This window comes from Rhinatrema bivittatum, chromosome 3, assembly GCF_901001135.1.
Source record: "Rhinatrema bivittatum chromosome 3, aRhiBiv1.1, whole genome shotgun sequence".
NCBI lineage: Eukaryota > Metazoa > Chordata > Amphibia > Gymnophiona > Rhinatrematidae > Rhinatrema > Rhinatrema bivittatum.
Window position 1 is genome coordinate 270016445 of NC_042617.1, and position 18230 is coordinate 270034674.

Below are 18230 nucleotides of genomic sequence, written 5' to 3' on the forward strand. Positions count from 1 at the left end.
CACGGTGGATCCGGTGCTGTCTAGCCTTCGTCCCCCGGCTAGGACTTTTCCTTTTCATCCTATGTTGCTCCAGCTGATGTTTCGGGAGTGGGATACTCTGGAAGCTAGCCTTCGCGTAGGCAGAGCTATGGAAAAATTATACCCGCTGCCGGACGACTCTCTCGACCTCCTTAAGGTTCCCAAAGTGGATGCGGCCGTATCCACAGTCACCAAGCATATGCCTATTCTGGTGATTGGGGCGGCTGCCCTTAAGGACCCTCAGGATCATAAGTTTGAGGTGCTTCTCAGGCGTATCTTCGAAGTGTCGGCTCTGGGGGTTAAAACAGCTGTTTGCAGTAGTTTAATGAAGCGTGCGAGTTTCCGGTGGGTACAACTCCTGAGTGCCAGAGAGCTCTTCCCGGAGGAGACGGAGCAGGCTGATCATTTGGAGGCGGTGGTAGTGTATGGGGCGGATGCCTTGTATGATCTCCTTCATATGTCTTCGCGTACTATGGCTTCTGCGGTGTCAGCCCGTAGGTTTTTATGGCTCCGTAATTGGTCGGCCAATGTTTCCTCCAAGTTGCGGCTGGGTGCTTTTCCGTTTCCAGGGGAAATTACTTCTTGGAGATGATTTGGAGCAGCTCATTAAGTCCTTGGGGGACAATAAGGTGTACATGCTCCCAGAAGATAGGCCAAAGGCTTCCAGAGGTTTCAGCCCTTCCCAGTCGTGTTTTTGGGGGCAGTGCCATTTTCGCCAGTCTAAGCCGGCTCCGTTTGGCCAAAGACAGTTGTCTGGCAGTTGGTCTCATGCCTTTCGTGGCCGTAGACCCGCCCGAGACAGTGGTGCCACAGGGGCAACAGGAGTCAAGTCCACCCAATGAAATAGCACTGGCCCTCTCCCTTGTTCCGGTCGTTGGGGGACGGCTGTCCCTGTTTTTAAGGAGTGGGTCAAAATAACGTCGGACCATTGGGTTCTAAACATTATAGAACACGGCTTCGCCTTAGATTTTGCTCATCCCTTATGCGATCTATTTCTAGTGTCGCTCTGCGGGTCACTGGAGAAAAGGCACCAGGTGTCTCACGCTTCGCCGGTTGTTAGTCCTTGGGGCGGTCGTTCCAGTTCCTTCGGAAGAACTTCGAACCAGCAGATATACGATTTATTTTCTGGTTCCGAAGAAGGAGGGGTCTTTCCGTCCGATTTTAGATCTGAAGAAGGTCAATAGAGCTCTCAGAATGCCCCATTTTCGCATGGAGATGCTACGTTCCGTAATCGCCTCCATCAGAGAAGGGGAGTTTTTAGAGTCCCTCGATTTGACGGAAGCGTATCTACACATTGCAATTCAGAAGGACCATCAGCGGTATCTCCAGTTTATAGTCCTTGGCGAGCATTACCAGTTTCAGGCACTTCCTTTTGGGCTGGCCACCACTTTGCGCATGTTTACAAAGAATCAAGTTCAGGATCCAAGAGGGACACACAGCATGGACCGGAGGCTTCAAGTGTTTTACCCCTTTCAAGAACCGGACGACGTTGGGTTGAGAAGCCATAGGAGCTCCTTCCAGGCGACCTATGAGGGAGCCGAGGGCTGCTACCTGAACTCAAAGAGAATTGTAAGCTAAGCCCTTACTTAGACCCTTCTGCAGGAAGGAGAGAATCTGAGTTACCGAAGCTCAATGAAGATCAACTCCTATTTCTTCACACCAGGAATCAAACACTTTCCATACCCGGACATAAGAGATGGAGGTGGAAGTTTTCCTGGCTTGTAGAAGGGTAGAGATGACTGTCTCCGGGTAGTCTCTTCTCCCCAGTCACTGCCTCTCAAAAGCCAGGCCTCAAGACAGAAGCGATCTGCCTGTTCGAAAAATACTGGATCCTGGCGAAGGAGATTTGGAAGATGTCCCAGGCGAAGCGGGCCGTCCACTGCGAGGTTGACTAGGTCCGCAAACCACTGCCTTCGAGGCCATTCCGGTGCCACTAGAATCACAGGTCCGAGGTGGACCTCTATCCTCCATAGTACCTTTCCCACTAGAGGCCATGGTGGGAATACATAAAGCAGGATGTCGTGGAGCCAGGGAAGCACCAACGCATCCACTCCTTCCACTCCGTGTTCCCTTCTGCGACTGAAGAAGCATGGAGCTTTCGCATTTATCTGTGTGGCCATCAAATCCAGATGGAGAGTCCCCCACTGGCTGACAAGACGTGCTGTGGCTTCCTCGGAAAGTTCCCACTCTCTGGGATCTATGGCTTAAGAAATCCACTTGTACATTGTCCACTCCTGCGATGTGGGATGCTGCCAGGCGGGATAGGTGTTCCGCCCATGCCATTAGCTTGTCTGTTTCCCGATTGATGTACACCACCGTGGTTGCGTTGTCGGACTGTATCCTTACCGCCTTGCCCTGCACTAGGGGGTGAAAACGCTTCAGTGCGAGATGAACCGCTCTGATTTCCAGGTGATTGATTGGCCATTTCGCTTGCTCTGGAGTCCATTGCCCCTGAGCCAAATGAACGTGATAGACAGCTCTCCAACCGGAGAAACTGGCATCTGTGGTAATGATCACCCACTGTGGTATCTCCAAGTCTACTCCCTGAAACAAGTGCTCCAGACTGAGCCACCAGTCCAGACTGACCTTGGCCACTTCCAATAGTGGTAAGGGAGCTTGAAATTCCTGCGACACTGGTTTCCAATGGGAGAGTAATGCTCGTTGCAAGGATCGCATATGCGCAAATGCCCAGGGAACTAAGTCTATAGTTGACGCCATCGAGCCCAGGACTTGGAGATAATCCCATGCTGTGGGAAGTGTAAGGCAATGGAGGTGATGTACCTGAGAAATGAGATTGAGTGCTTGATCCTGGCAAAGGAAAACCTTGGCCACTGTGGTATCGAAGCATGCTCCTAAGAAATCCAGCATCTGAGAAGGAACGAGGCTGCTTTTGGCAAAATTGACCACCCATACGAGAGAGCTTAATAGGGGCAATACCTTGTTGACTGCCAGCCTGCAAAGCTCCCGGGACTTCGCCCGGATGAGCTAGTCGTCAAGATAGGGATGGACCAGGACTCCCTCCTTCCGTAGGGCTGCTGCCACCACCACCACCACCATCACTTTGGTGAAGGTGTGGGAGCGGTCGCCAGACCAAAAGGCAGGGCCTGAAACTGAAAATGCTGGCCGAGAATTTTGAAGCGGAGAAATCGCTGATGATCCTTGAGGATAGGGATGTGGAGATAAGCCTCCGTGAGGTCCAAAGACGCTAGGAACTCCCCGCCACATACTGTTGCAATGATGGAGCGTAGCGTTTCCATCCTGAAGTGTGGGACCTTGAGGACTCTGTTGACTGTTTTGAGGTCCAAGATTGGACGGAAAGCATTTTCCTTTTTGGGGACCACTAAATAATCGGAATAGTGGCCTAATCCATGTTCCTTCAGGGGTACCGGGAGTATGGTTCCAAGGTCGAGAAGTCGGTCGAGGGTCTGACGCACAATGCGCTGTTTCTTCAGCGGACCACAGGGAGAGAAAAGGAACCTGTACTCTTAGGGGCTGGACAAACTCTAAAGCGTAACCGTACTTAAGAATATCCAGAACCCACTGATCCGATGTAATTTTGACCCACTCCTCGTAAAACAGGGAGAAACATTCCTCTATCTGGGGAGGTGAGGAGTGGGCCGGCAACCCTTCATTGTGTGGATTTTGAAGTGGAGCTATGTGGCAATCCATCCAGAGAGGCTCTATGGCCACGAAAGGAAAGGGACCAGGATTGTGATCTTGATGAAGGAGGTCTCTGCGAGACAGGCCTCGCCTGACGAAAACGCCGCTGGTCCTGGAAACGGCTCCTGGAAGAGCTGAACATCCTGGAATTCCTCGGACGGTCTTCTGGAAGTTTATGTACCTTGTTTTCTCCCAGGGATTTAATGATCTGCTCTAAATCCTCACCAAACAACAATATGCCCTTAAAAGGGAGAGATCCCAGCTGAGTCTTCGAAGAAGAGTCTGCCGACCAGTTACGGAGCCAGAGAAGGCATCTATCCGAGACCGGATACCATAGACCTAGCCAGCACTGAGAGGAGATCATAGAGAGCATCTGCCCTGTAAGCTATCACCGCCTCTAGGCGTTCTTCCTGTTGGACCTCCTCCGGTGGTAGTTCTTGCGTACTGAGCAGCTGTTGCACCCATCAAAGACCTGCTCTCTGCATGAGGGAGCTACATACCACAGCTCTGACTCCCAAGTATACCTCAAAGATTCTCTTGAGGTATACTTCTAGCTTGCGGTCCTGTAGGTCCTGCAGGGCTGCCCCTCCCGTCACAGGAATAGTAGTTCACTTCGTGACCGCCGTCACTGATGCATCCACCTTGGGCACCTTGAGGAGCTCCAGGAATTCATCAGGAAGAGGATAGAGCTTATCCATAGCTCTTCCTACCCGCAGAGAAGCATCCGGAGCATCCCATTCTCTGGACAGCAATTGTAGTAGCATGGGATGAAAAGGAAAAGTTTTTGCTGGAGGGCGTAGCCCTGCTAGGATGGGATCTCCCTTAGTGGTCCCTGCACTGGTGCCTGGTGGATCCTGCGGCGCATCAATATCTAACTCCGCCAGAACATGGGGAATAAGGGGGTCTAGCTCATCTCTCTGAAAGAGATGCAAGACTCTGGGATCATCCTCCTCCACCTGCAGATAAGAAACAGGATCATCTTGGTCCTGATCAGGAGCAGCGGGAGGAGGAGCTGGCAGAACCAGTTTGGGGACCACCCGAACCCAGGAGGATCCCTGAGGAACCCCCTGTAGCATCCTGTGAATCTTGCAACCTAATCACGTTTGGAGGAGGGGGGCCAGAAGCTGAACCCTCTTGCTGAGAAATGCTGGCCAGGTAAGCTCTGTGTAACAAGAGAACAAAATCAGTTGAAAAAGCGTGTGAGGGGTTAGGGACATGGGTAGGATCCGCTGGACTGTCTTCCTGGTTCTGCTCTAGAGGCTGGCGGGTTAACAGGAGTTAAAACGGGTGGGGGGGGGGAAGAAAAAAAAAAACGGCATCCAGGCTGCCATCTGGCTGCGTTGCAGCAGCTGAATTAGAATTCAAAATGGCCGCCGTTCCCGCCCCCCCCCGACAGAAGCTGTGCTGAGAGCGTGAGCTGGGACGATCGGCAGCCCTCAAAGAACCCTCCCCACTGGGGAGGCACCTTGAGCAAATGCCCTCGTGGGAGAGCCGCGTCCTGGGCTCCCCACAGGCTGAACATTGCGAAGATCACGGCATGGGGAAGGCTAAAGCCGGCATAAAAAACACCCCGGGAGCCTGGCAAGAGCAGGTAAAAGCTACTCTAACCTCCGCTCCAAAAGAACAGACTGCACTGTTTTTTGTTTTGTTTTTTTAACGAGGAAGCTGAGGAATGTCGCGTCTCAGCTAGTGCTGCCCGAGGAATGCAGCATCTCAGGGTAGCCGGTCGTAGTGCAGGGGGAGAGGCTGGACCACCAACTTGCACCCCGCAAGCCAGGAAATCCACCTAGGAAAAAATGTCCCCTGACCTACCAGAGACTTAGAGATCTGAAAACTCAATGCAGGTTCAAAATGCAAGTCTTAACAAGAGCAAATGAGAAAATAACAAAACTTTCTCTGGTTTTTTTTTTTTTTTTTTTAAGTTTGATCCATCCAAGAGAATAACTGCACTTAATTTAATAGGAAGGAAGAGAATTATCCTCCTAAAATTCTTATCCTAAATACAATTTGAAATGGGAACCGGAGGTTCTGCAACCTTCATCTGCTGGAGACAGAGAAATACTGAAGGGACGCAGCGGGCACACCAGGTAAATAGAGGGCGCCCTCAAAGTTTTTCTCTGTCTCCATCTGCTGGAAGGGAGGCATAACCCACGGTCTGGACTGATCCGGGTACGTACAGGGAACAAGCTCATCGACCCTCGTTCTCATAGCGGCTAAGTCCTCCCTTACCTCAGAGATGGAGAGAAGTAAGTCTTATGTTGTTTCAGGTCTGCATGCAGTTCTATAAACCATTCTCTGAGTTCCGTTCTGGAGGGCAACTCTGATAAGTCAGATGGGAAAGCGTGGTCTGACACCTGCTCACAGGCCTCATCTGGGGCCTGCTCGCGACTGTTCTCTGCTTTTTCTCCCTCGGGTTTTGAGTAGGAGAATTGTTGGAGATCTGGATTTTTCCTTTTCGCCACCATAGCAAGATGATTTATTCTCTCTCCTTGTTATTTTATACCCGAGGCTCGAAGGATGGCGATAATTCAAGCCGATTCAGTCAGATTCGCCAGGAGCTCGCAGATCTCTGCTGGTGACGTCAGCACCCCCCATACAGACTATTTAAAGGATCTAGGCACCTAACATAAGGGCCGATACAGTAAAAGTCACGGGAGAGCCAGCAAGCGCCTGCTCTCCTGACGCGTACACAGGCCAGTGTCCTGGGCGCGCAATTCAATATCGGCCCGTATGCAAATTAGGGCCCACAGTAAAGGAGGCGCTAGGGAAACTAGTGTGTCCCTAGCGCCTCCTTTTTGACAGAAGCGGCAGCTGTCAGCAGATTTGACAGCAGACGCTCAATTTTACCGGCATTGGTTCTCGAACCCACTGACAGCCACGAGTTCGGAAAACGGACGCCGGCAAAATTGAGCGGTCTGTCTTCCAACCCGCGGGCAGATTTTTAATTTTTTTTTTAATTTTTGATTTTTTTTAATTTTTGGGACCTCCGACGTAATATCGCTATGATATTAAGTCGGCGGGTATACAGAAAAGCAGTTTTTTCTGCTTTTCTGTACACTTTCCTGGTGCCGGCCGAAATTAACACCTGCAGGCGTTAATTTCTGTATTGCGCGGGAATGACTAACAGGTCCATCAACATACATTTGCATGTTGCGGGCGCTATTAGTTTTTGGGGGGGGGGGGGGGAGGGGGGTTGGCCACGCATTTTCCATGCGCTATTACCCCTTACTGTATAAGGGGTAAAAATAACGTATTGAAAACGCGTGGCCAAACGGGGGCTAACAGGGTGCTCAGCCTGAGCGCACTTTACTGCATCGGCCCGTTAAAAAGTTATGTACCTAGATCTTCCTAAATGAAAAATCTCACTACTGAGCACCTAACTTTAGATGCCTAAAAACTGAATAGACCTGGGAGTGCTAATTTCCAGCACTAGCCACTTAATTTGGCCAGCCAAATCCAGTTCCTCAGCATCCCTCCCTCCCTCTTGCACTGTGAAAACCTGTACTAGAGAGATGCCAGCCCACTTACATCCCCCTCCTCCCTCCCACGCACAGGGCATTGGAGCAATCTGGGATGCTAAGGCAGGAGGAAGCAAGACCATATCCTCATGGCTTGGCTGCAGGAGGGTGGGGGAGGGGGGGGGAATCTGATAATGCCCCAAGCACAGATTTTCACAGCAGGGGAGGGAGTGATGGATGCTGGGGGCTGGTGGTTCCCCCACCACATTTTTTAGGTGGCAGGAAGGAGGAAGAATACAAAGGGATGGTGGCATTTGGTGTCCATTTTCAGCCAAGGCTGAGCATCTAAATCTAGGCAGCTTAAAATTGGCTGCATAGATTACTACAGGAAAATTTTCAACCAAAAATCTAGGCTCCTTATTCAGCTCAAAATTTGTACAATCCTAGGCATCCCACGTTGTGGCTGCCTAGATTAGGTGTTCAGCTTTGGCTGAAAATTTGCTTGACATTAAGCTACTCTTGTCATTCACTTGCCATACTGGGCTCAAAGCATGCAAAGGACCAACAAGAGCAGGAATGACCTTTTTAATGAATTTATGAAGTTCTTGAAAATGTACTTATTTATTTAGAATCATTTGGTTATTGCCATGACAACGATCATGGCAGTTTACAACATAACACATATCCATCATAACTACTATAAGGCCAAACAGAAAGAAATCTTTCAATGAAATAAAGAAACTTTTCTGAAAACATTTTCAACTATCTATGTAGAGTCAGTTCAAACACTGACAGCATGCAGACTGCTGAATAATTACAGACTCTGTAAGCCCTGTAATAAATCTAAATGTTACTCTTACTCTGGGACATTTGGCCTATTAATTTCTGTTTACTACTAGATTTTATCAAGAAAGAAATGGGAGGGGAATTAATGCAGCGTGATGCCTCATGCTCCTTCTCCTCCCTCAGCTACTACTCACCGTTCCAATCTTGTGTCCGGCTGGCAAGGTGCACACAAAGCCACCAACCAGCAGGTTAAGGTCCTTGGGAGCCTGCAGCTGTTCCTGGATGGCAGCGCTGATGCTGGGCATGTACGGGTGTAGCATGACGGCAAGCAGCGAGGCAATATTCACGGCCAGGCCGGTGACAGTGCCAGCACGCTTCCTGGAAAGAGACAAAGCAAATGCGCAAAAATAAGTCACCAGGTCCAGAGGCTTGCACCTCTTTTACCTCTCTCCCCCTTCCAGACAAAGTCATTTCCCTACACTGCTGCATGAAGGCTAATGGAAGTTACAACACAAGACCTGGGGGGCATGAGAAGCTCAAGGACCCACTGATCGCAGCATATTCTGACGGCCTCGTGTCATCATTAACCAAACCAACCAAGAATGTTATTCTCCAAATGAGCCAACATTGGCACAGACAGATGCTATGCAAGTCTCCCCCCAACAGAAGTCTGATAGTTCAGGTTGGCCTGCTGGCTCGGTGGTAGTGCTATGCATTACCGTGCAGAGGATTTGGGATAAATTTCAAAGTTAGGTCTTCCACTTCCCAGGTCTGGCTGGGATATAAAGGGGGCTATGAGGGGGAAGAAGCAGTAGTTACAGAGTCCCATGAGTGGCACAATAGCGACACTTGGGTCCCAAAGGGAGTCCTGGTGCTTGGCCCTTGGCCAAGGAATGTCACTGCAATGATTAGGCTAAGTGTATTGGGAGGGGAGACATATGGGAAAAATCTCTGCATAGTTGCAAATGAAGGTTCATGGCAGCGAATCCCAGCCCCAGTTCTAAAAAAGTGGGAAGCCCAAAAGAGCAGGAAGAAACTGCTAGGCCAAAAAAAAGTCAGTCAGTCAGTATTTCACCTGTGTTGATTTGTCTTTCGGTCCTGGGCTTCTGAGCATACAGAAAGCCAAATACATTTATGACCCAGCCAAGGATTTCAGCACAGAAGTGTTACCACTGCACCAATTACTCCCAACCTTCCTCATGTTGCCTTCTTTGCATTAAGCCCCAAGAATCTCTTCACTTATGACAGCGCAAGGAACCTACCTGTCTTCCTGGTTGCCTTTGACTCTTTTCCATGGTTCGTTGACCTGGATGTACTGGTTCCCTAGGCGCGACACGTTCAGGATGCACCTCAAGGCATCTCGAATGCTTCAGCATAGACGGAGAGAAAGCAAACAAATGAATGAGCAAGGGCCAGCCAAGGCTTTTGCTAAGTGAAAGCAGGCATCAAAAGACAAAGCAGATTGTGTAACAAGGCCTACTGGGAAATCAGAACCCATCAACAGCATATACAGAAACAAGTTTACCTCAAACTCTAAGTTCCTACTAAGTTAGCCATGTTATTTATACCCAATCGTTGGATATAATTGTATATTTGTTTAATTGTTCAATCTGTTTGATGTAATTTTCTGTTCCTTGTTCTGTGTAAACCGAAGTGGTATGCACTAGTGCATGAACTCCGGTATATAAAAGCCTTTAAATAAATAAATAAGTTGTAGAAATAAAAATGTTTTGTAAGTCACATGCAAAATTGTCACCCAATTTTTAGGACCCATTGGTCAGACGTCATTTTGACCCACTCCTCGCAGAACAGGGTCAGCCGTCCCCCTATGACTGGAACAGAGGAATGGGTCGGCGTTGTCTCATTGAGAGGGCTTGGGTCTCGAAGACCCCTGTTTGAACCCATCACGGTTCTGTCTACATCCTCGAAAGGAGTGAGACCAAGATTGAGACCTCCCCAACGACATTCGCTGTCCCAGGAGAGGCGCCATACTCTGGCGAAAACGCCTCTGACTCCGAAAGTGAAATTGGGAAGGGAGAAAACTTTTAGGACCCTTAGATTTGTCCTCAGGGAACTTATGTACCTTATTCCCCCCTAAGGACTTAATCAGTTGCTCCAGATCTTCCCCAAACAGGAACTTGCCATTGAAGGGGAGCGCTCCCAGCTGAGACTTGGACGAAATGTCGGCAGACTAGTTGCGTAACCATAAAAGCCACCTGGCCGAAACAGCGGACACCATTGTCCTGGACGAGGTACGGAGGAGGTCATATAAGGCATCCGCGCCATACACCACTGCTGCCTCTAAACAATCAGCCTGCTCTGACTCCTGAAGAGAGAGGTCTTTTGCACTGAGGAATTGCTGAACCCACCTCAGACTTGCTCGCTGCATGAGACTGCTGCAAACAGCAGCTCGAATTCCCAGCACAGACACCTCGAATATTCTCTTAAGACAGATCTCGAGCTTTCTGTCCTGAAGATCCTTAAGTTCTGCCGCTCCTGCCACCGGAATAGTCGTCCTCTTGGTGACAGCTGACACTGAAGCGTCTACCTTAGGAACATTCAGGAGTTCCAAGGAGTCCTCAGGCAGCGGATAGAGCTTATCCATAGCTCGTCCCACTCGCAGGCCAGATTTTGGAGAATCCCATTCATGGAACATCAATTGCTGGAGCATAGGATGAAAAGGAAATGTTGTTGCCAGACCCTGCAACCCGGCCAGTTCAGGGTCTACCATGTCCTGGCCTGGGACCTCCTGAGGAAATAAAATTCCCAATTCGGATAGGACGTGTGGGATTAGCGGGTCAAGTTCATCCCTCTGAAATAAATGGACGACCCTTGGGTCGTCGTCATCCACCGGCGAGGGCTTCTCTGCTTCATCACCCTGATTCCCCATGGTGGAGGGTGGGAGAGACGTAAGTATCAGGCCCTGGATGCTCTACAGAGCCCGAGTCCCCTCGAGGAGGTTCACCGTGACTTCAGACTTTACAAAGCCTAATTGCCCCCTGTGGCTCCAGCCACCTGGGGACCTTAGGGGGCGAAGGACCGTCCCGTGGCCTATGTACTGATGCCCCACCATGTTGACACTGGCTCGCGAGATAAGCTTTGTGCATCAAAAGCACAAAGTCCGCGGCTGACCCCCAAAATCCCCCACTAGGGGTGCAGGGTCATTATCCGCTCCATCCAAAAAAGAGCCCTGAGGGCTGTGAGGGCTTGAATCAGCCGGGGAAAGGGAAGGTGGGAGATCCCCCGCCCTCATCCACTCTATCCGACGTGGCAGCAAATGCATTCAAAATGTCCGCCATTGCTCTTTTGGGCATTGGGCCGTTCACCCGCTCCATGGGACTTAGCCGCTGTTCCCCTGCCGACATCAGATGTCCCCTCCCCGCCGGGGAGGCATCTGGAGCAAAGGCCTGTGCGGGAGAGCTGCGAAGCTGACTCCCTGCAGGCCGAGCAACGTGAGGTGTGCGGCATGGCCGGCAAAAAGGTGAGCGAGGAGGACCGGAGGTCGGGCGCTGAAGATCGCAGGTGCTACACAGCCCTGCTGCTGAGTGCGCAGTCACCGCGGCAGAAGTAAAAAATTAAAAAAAAAAAAAAAAGCCGGCCGCTTTTTCTTTAAGGGGAAAGCCTCCCACAAGAATAAGATGAGTTACCAGGTGTAGAGCTGGTGTGTCCTCCGGGAACAGGGAGGGGGAGGGACCGGACCACCGGTATTCACCTCTAGTGCCTCACAAAAGTAAGGAGCAGGCAGGGTATCCAACCCCAGCTCCGGGTACCTGCAGCCAGGTGGGATGGTCCCACCAGGACCTGCCAACCCCCTGGGAGGATTATAACCTTGCTGTCTGTCCTGAGCTTCTTGTCCTACTTGATCTGTTAAAGAAAAAAACCTCCCTAATCCTACGCTTTTTTTTTTTTTTTTTTTTTTTAATTCAAGACCTCAGGTTTTGTGCCACCTCCATCTGCTGGAGACAAAGAAATACTGGAGAGGCGCAGGTGGCACACCGGATTAAGAGGGGGTGCTCTTCAAGTTTTTCTCTGTCTCCATCTGCTGGAAGGGAGGCAAAACCCAGCAGTCTGGACTAAACCGGGTACGTACAGGGAAAAAGGGTTTGTGTGTATGTGAGGGTGCTAGCCTGTGTGAGGGTGTATGCGTGAGAAAGGGAGCTTGTGTGGGTGTCTATGCAAGAGAGGGAGCCTGTATGAGGGGGATGTGTGTGTGAGAGTGAGGGACCCTGTATGAGGGTGTGTGTATGTGTACTAGAGAGAGGGAGCTTGTGTGTGAGAGAGGGAGGGACAGAGTGAGCCTGTGTGAGGGGCAGTACTGAGAACGGGGTCAAACTCTGGGACTGGCGATAGTGGAAGGGGTTGAGCCTAGAGGTGGAGGGGAGAGATACTGGCAGGTGGAGGAGTTGGGGCCTGACAGGGCAAAGTGGCCAGGGGAATAGGGAGAGTGAGTGGAAGGGACACTCTTATGGTGAATTTCTAGGGAAATTCTGCTCAAAATATTTAAAATTCTGCATCTTTAAGTAATAACTTTTTTCTGTATTAATTTAAAATGTAATTACTTAAAGACTGTCAAGTAAATTGTGTTATTTTGACCAATATAAAGTTTGCAGAATTTTAAGCTTTTGCGCGCAGAATTCCCCCAGGAGTACTTAAAAGTAGTGATAACATAAGAACAAAAAAATTGTCATACTGGGTTAGACCATATGGCCATCAAGCCCAGTATCCTGTTTCTGACAGTGGCCAATCCAGGTCACAAGTACCTGGGAGATCCCAAAGGATGGATAGACTCCATGCTGCTTTTCCTAGAGATAAGCAGTGGATTTCTGCAACTCCACTTTAATAATGGTTTATTAACTTTTTCTTCCAGGAATTTGTCCAAACTATTTTTTTTTTAATGTAGCTACAGTAACAGTTTTCACCACATCCTATGGCAATGAATTCCAGAGTTTATGAATGGAGTAAAATATTTTTTATTGGTTTTAAATGTACTACTTATAACTTCATTGACCCCTAGTCTTTGTACTTTGAAAGAGTAAACAACCAATTTATGTTTACTTGTTCCACTTCACTCATTATTTACACCTCTATCATATATAGATACAAATAGATACAAGTACAAATTATCTAATTGTTTTTCCCCGTTTGTTTGGCTCCAAGTCTTGATCTCCCTGTTCAATGTAATCCATCCTTGTGCAAAGTTTATTGTTTGAATGTAAACCGAGGTGATTTGTAACTTGTTACAAGAATATCGGTATATAAAAATGCCAAATAAATAATAAATAAATAAATATCTCCCCTCAGCTGTCTCTTCTCCAAGCTGAAGAGTCCTAACCTCTTTAGCCTTTCCTCACAGGAAAATTGTTCCATCCCCTTTATCATTTTGGTCACCCTTCTCTGTACCTTTTATAATTCTGCTATATTTTTTTTTTGAGATGTGGTGACCAGAACTGCACACAATACTCAAGATGAGGTCACACCTTGGAGCGATACAGAGGCATTATGATATTCTCTGTTTAATTCCTCATTTCTTTCCTAATAATTCCTAGCATTCTATTTGCTTTCTTGGTTGGTGCTGCACACGGAGCAGAGGATATAAATGTATCAGTGATGCCTAGATCCTTTTCCTGAGTGGTGACTCCTAATGTGGAACCTTGCATTATATAGCTATAATTTGGGTTACTCTTCCTTAAGTGCATCACTTTGCACTTGTCCGCATTAAATTTCATTTGCCATTTGTATGCTCAGTCTCCCAGTTTGGAAATCATCTGCTCACTATCTGGCTGAGAGTGTTAGCTGGATGAACTTATCCAGATAACTTAACCGAATATATTCTGCTGCACAGCTAAGTATCTCGTTTATCTAATAGTTAGCTGGATAGGTTTATCCAGCTAATTTTAGACTAGCTGAATAGCAGGTCTAATTTATCTAGCTAATTTAGCCGGATAAGGCTGAATATCAGCACTTTCCAAACATGCTGGGTGAGAACATCTCCAACAATCTGCCCCACACTGTCACCACACAGATTGGGGGAGGAGGGGGCAAAATAAAAAGCAAAGAGTAAGCACAGAGGCACATATAAACCTTATTTCAAAAAAAGGAATGTGAATGTACAGCAGTAGTAGCAGAACACCCAACTTTCTGGGAGGGTTCTAGATTGATGTAAGAATATACCATATTGGGTCAGACTGAGGGTCCATCAAGCCCAACATCCTGTTTCCAACAGTGGCTAATCCAGGTCACAAGTACTTGGTAAGTATTCAAAACATTAAAGAGATCCCATGTACTAATGCCAGTTATAAGCAGTGGCTATTCTCTAAGTCATCTTGATGAATAGCAGTTTATGGACTTCTCCTTCAGGAACTTGTCCAAACCTTTTTCAAATCCAGCTACACTAAGAGGTAGATTCTAAAACATGTGTGCCCGGTTCCTGTCACAAGCACATAGAAGTAGGTATTATTTTTTTTTTTAGCATGTGCGCGTTGGCGCACGCATGTTATAAAATACAGTTCCTGCATGTACGGGCAGATCGGGACTCACTGTTCATTCAACGCACAATTAAGCTGTGGAATTCGTTGCCAGAGGATGTAATGAAGGCATTTATGGGCTAATTTTCAGAAGCCTGTGCATACATGGGGGGGGGGGGGGGGGGGGAATTTAAAAAAGCTACATGCAGCAACATGAGTAGGGCTTCCCCAGTTCCCTATATCCCTACCTAACCTTCTTAGCATTTCCCCTCTCCTTCCCAATCCCTAACCCCTTCCTAGCTACTTACTTTTTTTTTTGTTAGATTACTTACTGCCTATGACCCATCCCTTTTGAGAGGTCCGGCACTTTGGTGTGTAACAGGGGTTACGCGTGTGGCTGGGCCCTTCCAAGAACGCGCACAGCACGTGTAAGGCCCAGCCATGCGCATAACACCCCCCCCCCCCCCCCCCCCCCCGCGTTTTTACATGCACAGGCTTCTGAAAATTAGCCCATAAATGCCTTCATTACATCCTCTGGCAACTAATTCCACAGCTTAATTGTGCGTTGAATGAAAAAGAATTCTTTCAGATTTGATTTAAATGTGCTACTTGCTAACTTCATGGAGTACTCCCTAGTTGTATTATCTGAAAGAGTAAATAACAGATTCACATTTCCCTGTACGTACCAGGATCAGTCCAGACGGCGGGTTATGTCCCCCGTCCAGCAGATGGAGTCAGACAAAGCTTAGGAGGGTGCTGCCTTATAAACCAGTGCACCCTCTGTGAGTCCTCAATATCTTTCTGAAAAGTATTATGACACTTTCTGTTTTAGTCACCATTCCCTTCCTAATAATTTGGAACATTGTTTGCATTTTTTTTTTTTTTTACTGCCGCAGCGCACTGAGCTAACTATTTCAATATATGACACTTATATCTTTTTCCTGGGGGTAGCTCCTAATATGAAACCTAATGTCATGCAACTATAGGATGGGTTATTTTTCCCTATATGCATCACATTGCACTTGTCCGCATTAAATTTCATCTGCCATTTGGATGCCCAATCTTTCAGTCTCACAAGATCCTCCTGAAATTTATCACAATCCACTTGGATTTAACTAGTCTGCATAATTGTGTCATCTGCAGATTTGATTACCTCGCTTGTCGTGTGTTCCTTTCCAGATCATTTATAAATATATTAAAAAGCACCAGTCCAAGTACAGATCCCTGAGGCACTCCATTTACCTTTTTCCACTGAGAAAATGGGCCATTTAATCCTACTCTGTTTCCTGTCTTTTAACCAGTTTGCAGTCCACAAAAGGGATTGCCTCCTATCCCATGATATTTTAGTTTTCTTAGAAGCCTCTCATGAGGAACAAAGGCCTTTTGAATATCCAAATACATTACATATATCGGCTCACCTTTATCTATCTTTATTAACCCCTTCAAAAATACATAGCAGATTTGTGAGGCTAGAGTTCCCTTAGGTAAATCCATGCTGGCTGGGTCCCATTAAACCATATCTATCTATGTGTTTTGTGATTCTATTCTTTAGAATAGCTTCCATGATTTTTTCTGGCATTGAAGTCAGGCTCACCAGTCTATAGTTTCCTGGATTACTTCTGGAGCCCTTTATAAATATAGAGGTTACATTGGCCACCCTTTATTCTTCAGGTACAATGGACAATGTTAATGATAGATTACAAATTACTAGTAATAGGTCTGAAATTTCATTTTTGAGTTCTTTCAGACCCAACCCTTCCCTCCTGGGCAATAGATCTGGGAGACTTGTCCTTGGTGCAAGAGGACAATGCATCAACTGGAGAGCTACAGGAACACTTTCTGCTACACCAGGGTGATGATCTCTGACCAGGTGACCTTCCTCCTCCAAGGCAGCACCAGGGCTGCCAGACTGGGGATGGGACTTGGCTATTATGTTCCTGAAGTCTCCTCTATATACCTGTCTGCCTGCTTCTTCTTCTCCAGGTCTGCCATTCTAGCTTCTAGAGATCAGACTAGTTCTCTGAGAGCAGGATTTATTAAAAGAAAATTAGCAGGAAAGAAAATTTCTCCTTCCATTTCATCCTGCTATTCCAGTCCAGCTAGTCTAAACCAGTGGAAAGTACCCAAGCCCCACTATTAAGAGTGGGAGAGAGGAAGTAAGTGCCAGCTTGAGAACATCTGCCCCAAAGGCTGCATCCTCTTTAGCAAACACATCCAGCTGATAAAGCTTCGTAAAAGAATGCAAGGAGGATCAGGTAGCCACCCTGAAAATGTCCTCAGGTGCAACTGCAATGGCTTCCACCCAGGAAGATTATTGACCCCCTGGTCAAATGAGCAAGAATACGCTCCGGGGCCTGCCAGCCCATCAGCATATAAGCCGAAGAAATTGCCTCCTTGATCCAATGAGCAAAGGTTGTCTTGGAAGCTGCCTCACTTTTGTGCGGACCTCCAAACAGCACAAAAAGCCTGTCCGATTTTTGGAAAGTATTAGTAACCTCCAAATATCTCATAATCCTATGAACATCCAGGCACTGTAAAGACATGTCAGCACCCTGCCACTGCTTGTTAGAAAAGGCCAGTAAAATAATAGATTGATTCAAATGAAACGCCAAGACCCCTCTCCTCTAACAGAAAAAGCTGAAACCCCTTCTCCATACCCAGGATTATCGAACAGTCCTCCAAACAATAATTTTCTCCAATCTTGATTACTGTAATACAGTACTCCTCGGCCTCCCTAAGTCCTCCATCAGACCTCTTCAGGTACTGCAAAATGCCACTGCCAGATCCATCATGAACATAAAGAAATGCAATCACATCACCCCCACACTCAAAGCACTACAATGGCTTCCCATCAACCAAAGAATCCAATATAAAACCCTCACCCTCATCCACAAAAAAAATAAACAACAATGAGATGAACTGGCTTAACGCGGCCATTCTACCTTACACCCCACAAAGAACTCTCAGATCCTCAGTCGCCGGCCTACTCACTGTCCCCAACTCCAAAGCAGCGCACCTCTCCTCTACCCATAAACGAGCCATATCTGTAGCCGGCCCCACTCTATGGAACTCCCTCCTGCCCCGCATCAGAAATGAACCGTCCACGCAAATCTTCAAGAAACAACTCAAAACCTGGCTCTTCAGAAAAGCCTTCCCCGCCAGATACATAACCCCCCTCCCCCTCCGCCCGAGCCCTCCTACGCCTTTAAACATCTCCCCGCCTTTCCCCTTGTTCTACCCTCTACATCCTGGGTAGTACCCCCTTCCCCTCCTCCCACCCCTGCCTCCTGCTATTTGCTACCCACTAATGAATCTTCTTCATTTATCCAATTCATGCCCTGTGTAGATTTTATTGCTAAGCTATCCTCTCATGCTACAATGTCACTTTGCTTATACTGCTACATGTAGATCATTACATTAATTTATCATTCCTATGTTAATGTTAGAATGTTAGAATTTTATAACCCCATTATATAAATGTATCCCTTCAATTCTCTTTACAAGTTAACATGTTACAATGTAAAAATAAGCAGTTCCTGCCTTATTTGTTATGTTAGATGTAAACCAATGTGATATCTCGATCGAATGTCGGTATATAAAAACAAATAAATAAATAAAATAAATAAGAACTGGCACAACTGACCGTATGAACTGAAGTTGGAGGAGAGTCTCATGCACCTCCTTTGTTTGACGGACAAGGTACAGGAGGGGAAACTAAAAAGCATTGGTCCAGCACATATCCAGAGAAGGATCTCTAACACCCACTGATCTGAGGTTATTTGAGCCTACTCTTGATAAAAGCGCTATAGGTGTCCCCCCTACCTGGGTAATCAGAGAGTGAACT

The 18230-nt window shown here is 47.5% G+C and overlaps 1 protein-coding gene across 1 annotated transcript in view; it reads right to left on the reverse strand.

Moving 5' to 3' along the window:
• The window catches only part of MARS (methionyl-tRNA synthetase), a 143033-nt gene that overhangs the window by 25077 nt on the left and 99726 nt on the right, over positions 1-18230 (reverse strand). Inside the window, exons 17-18 of the mRNA XM_029594591.1 lie at positions 9185-9289; positions 8117-8300 (exon numbers count right to left, since the gene is read on the reverse strand). Coding sequence (XP_029450451.1) covers positions 8117-8300; positions 9185-9289 — 289 coding nt within the window. The remainder of the gene's footprint in view (positions 1-8116; positions 8301-9184; positions 9290-18230) is intronic.